Genomic DNA, 7,138 nt, shown 5'->3' with positions numbered 1-7,138 from the left:
CCAGGTTCCTGAGTTTCCTTGGCAGGGCTGTCATCTCTTCAGCAGTTCCACTCACCTGAAGCTGATCTGAGGCGATCAAGCTGGAGAGATTTAAGCTCTACGCTGACGTTCCTTCACTGGCAGTTTGTCAACTACTCCAAGTTTGTAATCGGCTCTCCATGCTCCATGTTCTTGTTGCGACATGCTTTACTTACTGTCACGGCCCAGCGGCACGAGGGAACAGGGATGGACACAGGCGCAGAAACCAACCCGGAAGCGAGGTGACTGAAAACAAATGATTTATTCCGCCCACATAAAAACAAAGGCAAAACATAAAGCGACGCCACCACACTAGTGGCGCGTAGGGTTCGTCAGGGATAATGAGGGTGACCTAGACACCTCTAGGAAGACAGCTGACAGCGGGGACAGCGGGGAGGTAGAAACAGGACTAGGCAGGGGCCGGGGGCACTGGAACAAGAGGAGATCACGATCAGAGGGATCCAGCAGACAACCAACAATCCTCCACAGTTGAATAGAATTGCCTTACTTGGTTTTCAGATGGAGGGGATAGGTGGAGCAGAAAATCCGGAAGCGGTCGAGGCAGGCAGGTGAGCGGTGGGCTGGCAGGCCACGTTGTGTAAGCAGCTGGCGGCCCCGGTCCAGGAGGATGGGAGCGAGGGGAACAAGATCTCCACTCCGGGTGCTATCACTGAGGACAAGAAAGGACAGGTGAGTCATCACACGGCGTTAAGACAAGGTTTAGGATGCTCCACAGAACTAACATGGGAATAGCAGATACTCAGGCGATGAGGGGTTGAGAGCGCAGGTCTGATATACCGCTGGCACGATTGCTCACAGGTGGTCAGCCCGGGAGGGGCAACCGGACTCCGCCTAAAGGAGGAGGAGCCGCTGTCTGAGACCTGCAGGTGCCCAACCAGACCGTGACACTTACCTTGTTTTCTTGTACCATAGCTCTCCTGGACTCTCCATGACTCTTACATTTGGCTTCAGGCTCTCATGCCACTGTTACATTCTATGTCCCACTGTTTCCAGCTACTGTCAAGTTCAACCAGTGCTAGATCAATAAACATTGTTAAACACTGTGCCACCTCCGCTTTGGGTTTCTGCGTTTGGGTTCAGTTCTGCCTTTTCGGCCATTGTGACGTATGTTATGTCTTCAACTGATCCTGAGTCTATTAGATAGACGTGATTCAAACCACTGCAGTGCAGAACCTTCAATATCTACAGCATGCTATAATTGCTGAAGTAAAATATTATCGTCAACAGGATGAGCACAGAGATGACTCGACTGTCACAGGCCATAAGAAGATCATTTGTAACGTTCACAAATTCTGTTTTGTTACGGTGATGAGCTCTGAAACTTGATTGGAAATCTTCAAATAAACCATCCCTCAGCAGATGATCAGTTAGCTACCCTTTCAAGAATTTTTGAGATAAGAGGTAAGATTTGAGATTGTTCTATAAGTGGCTGCGACCACAGTGTCAAGTAATGACATGTAAGTGAAATTTTAACTACTGCCATATTGAAGGCCTGTGGTACATAGCTGATGAATAGAGATTGATGCATTGATCAGTGGTATGACTTCCTTTTGCAGTCTTGTGGGGATGTGGTCTAAAAGACTGATGGTTTTCAGGAAGTTCACTCAGAAATTCAGAAACTCAATTGGAGAAAAAGCAAATATCCTAAAGCCTGCTCTTTCAGTCCACTCACTCTCTCTCACTCACTTCCACATTTTAATCATCATGTTTTATTTTTACATACATTCAAAATCCATGTATTACTTATACCTTACATTTTCTCAGTACATGTTTATTTAAATAAAATAGGAATTTGTGGTCACGGTCTGCGGGAGGCAGACTGAGTAAAGAATGAGTGGAGGACCCAAGTGTGGACACTGACGAGGAGACGGAATTAACTTTAACGGAAACTGAGCCTTTTTTGGGGGCTGATACTTAAGCATACAAAAATAAAGCAAACAGGCTGAGACCAAACTGAGACAACTATGAATAAACTGTGACAAGACTAGAGAGACTATGAAAGCTATGAAGACTGATAATACTATGAAACATGAAGGGACACTATGAAGTCTAAAACTAGACATGGGGGAGAGAACACAGGGAACACCACACTGAACGCAGGAAGATTGTGAGCTTAAATACACACATGAGGTGACCGGGGGAAGTGGAGACACACGAGGAAACAGCTGACTAGGATGAACATAATGATGCCACAGTGGAAGTGAAAACTAAGTACATAGAACATGGAAACAAGACTTCCAAAAATAAACAGGAAACATTACGAGACATGACAGGAATTTGACCACAGAGACATGAAACATGACAGGTAGACATGAAGCAGGGAGACTTAGAACAGGGGAGAAGACACAAAAAGATCTACAAAGCAAAGGACTAACACAGCAACCTAGGCATCGTAGCACTTAATAAGGTCAATTAAACTGAAACTAGAACACAAGTGGAAAGCAAAATACAATAAAACTCAAACACAGGGGTTACATTATTTATTTATGTAACCTGTAGTGTCTCATGTCTCATTTCCTGAGATTAGAGGATTACCATTCTGCTCTGAAGTGGTAAGGCCCACCAACCAGCATGTGTACAGTGAACTTTAACCATCAAAACATGAGTTTGGTTAATTGATCTCCTTTTGCTCCAAAGAAGAACTTTAATGTCATAAGCCATGTTTATTTCTCACTCTTTATTTCAGCTTCATTCAAAGTTTCATCTTTCATTTCAGCCATAAAGCAATTGATTTGCACTATGGAAATATTTTAGTCAATATGTGGTGCAGGTTTTGAAAAATCACAAAAGTTTATATATTAAAATCAAACTAACATCCACACATAGCTTGAAAGGGTAAAAAGGAACAAACTTTATTAAATTCACATACAAAAGCTAAGTTACAAGAATTAACAGGATTCTTGAAAATACTGAAATTATACCCTAAACCACCCGAAACCTAACAAAACCAAAGACAAACACCAGTATTTTACTTCATTACATATTTGTTTTTGAGTGGGAGTCCAGTAGCGTCAGTAACCTCAGTAGACAACTGCACTGAAAACAAAGTCGCAGCACTTAGTATTATACAAAATTTAATCCAATGATTCATGTTCTTGGACAAGAGTTGGCAGTTAAACTCAGTCATGTAAATAATGAATTACACCTCCATTTATACTGCTTTAATATTAAGCTTTGCTTTATTTGAGTGGATTTAGAAAACAATGAATACAACAAAAGCTGCTTAGAGAAAGATCAGAACATGCTGTGTATGAGAAGTTATTTCTTGAGACTGAAGTTAACGGTTAGCTTACTGAATGTATGAAAAAATTACTGTTACATGGATTGCCATGAGACAATGCCAGCATAGAGGGAAATAAAATGTAGGTTTGCTATAATATTATACTTTCTTTGCACAATTGATAGCAAGATTATTAATTCACGCATATAAGGGACAAAAAACGTTGGGCTGGGCTGTGTGACTGAGACGGAGAGTTGCAGGAAGCAAACAGCTGCACTGCAGATAAAAGTTGAGATAAGTTTTGCTTACACTCATTCTGATCCCCGCAAAAACAAATGTAAGGCATTATAGATCTATTGTACTGCTTTGGTCAATGAGGGGAGTGCTGATTTTTTTGATTACAGATAGACAACTCAGGCTTTGCTGTTGTTTCAGATGCTCAAACAAAACATAAATCATAATCTTTTTAGGGAACAAACCTTCTAATAGGGTATTTACATCTTACATGTGTGCAGTATTGTAGCTACATCTGAAAGCAACTATCCAGTTGAGTTTGTCAGTCACAGCAAATGCAAAGAGGATCTGCTGTTGGGCACAACCAACCTAACTTTGTTTGATTGATCATTATTTATTTAGTCGTGGCTCTGGATACTAAATTTAAATCCAAAATCTGTAATTTGGGTATAAGGATGGTTTTGCTTGCATGGTTGGTATGTAAATTATGGAAAGTGTAAGGTCAACTTCAGGGTGTGAGATGAGGTATAATAAAATAATAAAAAATATATTATTTTAATAAAGAAAATTGTCAGTTGTTGTTTGAGGGTATGAGGATAATCATAGTCTCCGAAATCTTTGTTCAAATGATTGGTAAAACTATCTGCTCAAATTTTTTTGTGGTTATCCTATGTTGTACATCATAAACACAAACACAATTTTGTTTTGAATACAACTGTATTTCCATGTATATATAATTCAGGTTTTCAAATGCAGATTATGTTACTCTTCCTGGAGAATTATCTTTGAAAACAAACAGAACAGCCTATATTCACTGTAAAGGGCTTGTAAAATATTACAGGAAGTGCATTTTCTGTGTTTCAGCCAATCACTGTGATTTCGACTTTCTAAACCTTGATCCTCTTGTGACTAAATCTTCCTTTGAGTGGGAAGACATCAGTTGTGCAAGAGAAGGTTGAGGTACCACAATGATCGGAAGACTGGTTCCTTTGATTCTTCTAAGTACATTGTGTGAGTTTACTTTTTCTGTACTGTGGGATGTAGCATTGTAAATCATATAAGACAACTTGTATAAGGCTCTGTAATATTTTAAACTGCATGATGATTATACATATTTTTAATATTTTGTCCTGTCATGTTCTAACTGCTACTGTTGGTTTCTTTTCTTCAGCTTTGATTGAAATGAGAGAGATTCCTCAGCAGATGTCTTTACATGAGGCTAAACTTGGAGATGATGTGAATCTGACATGTGTGAAAAATAATGCAGAGTTTTCTTACTGGTATAAGTTGAATTTTGGATACTTGCTTGAAACAGTTGCTAAAGGAACTTATGGAAGAATATCCCTCAGTGGACAATTTAACAACTCAAGATTCAGTGCCACAAAAGTAGGTCATGTGCATTCTCTTATCATAAGAAATGTAAGCAAAGAAGATGAAGCAACTTACCTCTGTCATGCAGGATCGGTATATGAAACGGAATTTATAAATGGCACAATTTTGGCAGTGAAAGGTAAAGTATATTTATTTTATTGTTTTCTTTTTATATCTGTGTCAAAATCAAAACAAATACAGACATGTATTTTTGTGAATCACACAGATCCTAAAACTCAACTTAAATCTGTAACTGTGAAACAAACTCCAGACATGGAGTCAGTCCATCTGGGTGATACAATGACTCTGCAGTGTTCGCTCCTCTCCAAGAACAAGAATGACACAGATCAGTGTCCAGGGGAAGACAAAGTGCACTGGTTCAAAGGTGGATCAGAATCCCACCCAGGCGTCATTTACCACGGCAATGTCAGAAATAAAGAGGACGGGAGATGTGACTACAGTCTGTCCAAAACTGTAACAAACTCATCTGATGCTGGGACGTACTACTGTGCTGTTGTCACATGCAGTGAGATCCTGTTTGGTGAAGGAACAAAAGTGGTGACAAGTATGTTTTTAAAGTCTTATTTAAAATATTATTATTTATAGTGATCATTGTTGCCTGTATTTCTGTGAATGTATACTGGAAGTCTTCAGATGCTAGTTTCAGGCCTCTAATAAAGCAACTCTACCTAGATCAGCTTGAGGTTCTGACAATTCTAAATACATTATAAAAACATACAATGTTCTCAAGGCTTACAGCCTGCAGCCTGTTTGTGTTTGTCATATTGCAGGTGTCATTTTGCTGCCTTTGTTGCCTTTGCTGTCTTTGTTCTTTTTCTGTTCTTTTATGTGAATGTTTTCTACTCATTTCCTGCAGCGTTCTGTGTGACCTAAAGGCCTCTGCATCTTAGCTGTCCATATTGTTATATGCATTTAGTTTAGATGGTTTTATTTTAAGTATGTCAAGCTAGAGGTCACAAACACTTAGGATGCAATACAATCTCAAAATACAACGCTTCATAACAAAATGCCACATAAAGAATACAGACAAGTTAGTATTAGTTTTGTTTTTTTTTAAACCCCATTAAAGATCTGTGAAGCCATACTTGGAACAGCTACAGTAAATAATAATGTGTTGATGTTCAGTAGAGGGTTGCACTATGAAGCAAGTTGAACATAGCCAGGCCTTCTTTGTGGTAGCTGGATTTGAGAAAGGCTAAAATCTAGTCAGAGACAACAGGTATCATGTTCAGCTTTTTCTGTTAACCTAGATTTAACCTCTGCACAATTACACAAAGGGGACACAATTAAAAAAAATTGTCCAATCAGAACATTATTAGAGGAATGGGGGGAAAGGAATGTAGTACTTACCAAATGTAACTGATAATTTTCTTTTACTTGAGCTCTATTAGCTCTAATTGCAGCTATGTAAAAACACCTGGAAGCAATAAGACAAAACATAAAAATAAGTCATATATGTCACACAAGCAGTACTACTTTAACTTCAGTTTCATATGGTGGTGTTATTATGATACGGCCTAACAAGTATAAAATGTTTTCCTTCAGTCGATAATCCTTATTGCTCTTAAAGCTTACTTTCACTAAAAATAATTAGCTAAAATATTGGACTTTCAGCAAAATGAAACTAATATAACCTGCTACAGACAAGATTGTGTTTTTATCGTATGTTACCGTGGTGATAAAGTCAAGTCCAAAGACATCTGCCTTACTGATGCTGAAAACTTTTACTTTCAGCTCAACATAATTCATTATCCATGAACCTTGGATTGCAATACACTCTGTTGTGTAGTTAAAAAAAGTGCAGCTGAGGTTGATGAGAAAAAACATTGTCTGTAGGCAATTTTCCATAAACTACGAGGAGAGAATGATTTTATTTATTCATTGTTATTAACTTGGTAATGAGTAAAATATTAGTAATTAATATAAATCAATAAAAGCCATCTGCATGAAATTTAATTGGGTCTAACAGCGAGTCATGTAGATGTGCGCTAGTACACAATTACATAAATGGGATGTAAAGTGTCTGCTGGGATGTTTTCTCGTTCCAGATGAGTTCCCGCTCAGTGCTGTGCTTGTGACGCTGCTGATCTTCTCTGTGCTTGTAAATTTTGGTCTGATTGTCTCCAGAAAAAAGAAGCCAACTTGTGAACAGTCCAAAGGTACAGTGGTGCATCACATTTCCATTACACCACATTTGTGTGTATACACATTAATAGTATAACATTAGTATACAGTAATAGTTACCTTGCTAGT

The 7,138-nt window shown here is 38.7% G+C and overlaps 1 protein-coding gene and 1 long non-coding RNA gene across 2 annotated transcripts in view; one reads left to right on the top strand and one right to left on the bottom strand.

The window, feature by feature from the left end:
* Positions 1-381: 381 nt before the first annotated feature.
* On the bottom strand, positions 382-916 carry LOC102212420 (uncharacterized). The gene is made up of 3 exons (XR_312487.1): positions 762-916; positions 527-688; positions 382-447 (listed from the first exon to the last, which is right to left on the bottom strand). It is a non-coding gene; the product is annotated as an uncharacterized LOC102212420 (long non-coding RNA).
* A 3,525-nt stretch (positions 917-4,441) lies between these two features.
* Positions 4,442-7,138, top strand: part of LOC102213185 (uncharacterized) — a 4,475-nt gene continuing 1,778 nt past the window's right edge. The window contains exons 1-4 of the mRNA XM_005755088.1: positions 4,442-4,504; positions 4,665-5,003; positions 5,091-5,429; positions 6,934-7,044. Coding sequence (XP_005755145.1) covers positions 4,462-4,504; positions 4,665-5,003; positions 5,091-5,429; positions 6,934-7,044 — 832 coding nt within the window. The 5' untranslated portion in view covers positions 4,442-4,461. The remainder of the gene's footprint in view (positions 4,505-4,664; positions 5,004-5,090; positions 5,430-6,933; positions 7,045-7,138) is intronic.

Source organism: Pundamilia nyererei, unplaced genomic scaffold (genome assembly GCF_000239375.1).
Source record: "Pundamilia nyererei isolate P.nyererei 1_Seehausen unplaced genomic scaffold, PunNye1.0 scaffold00921, whole genome shotgun sequence".
In the NCBI taxonomy this organism is placed as follows: Eukaryota; Metazoa; Chordata; class Actinopteri; order Cichliformes; family Cichlidae; genus Pundamilia; species Pundamilia nyererei.
This window is presented reverse-complemented; position numbering and strand designations above follow the sequence as displayed.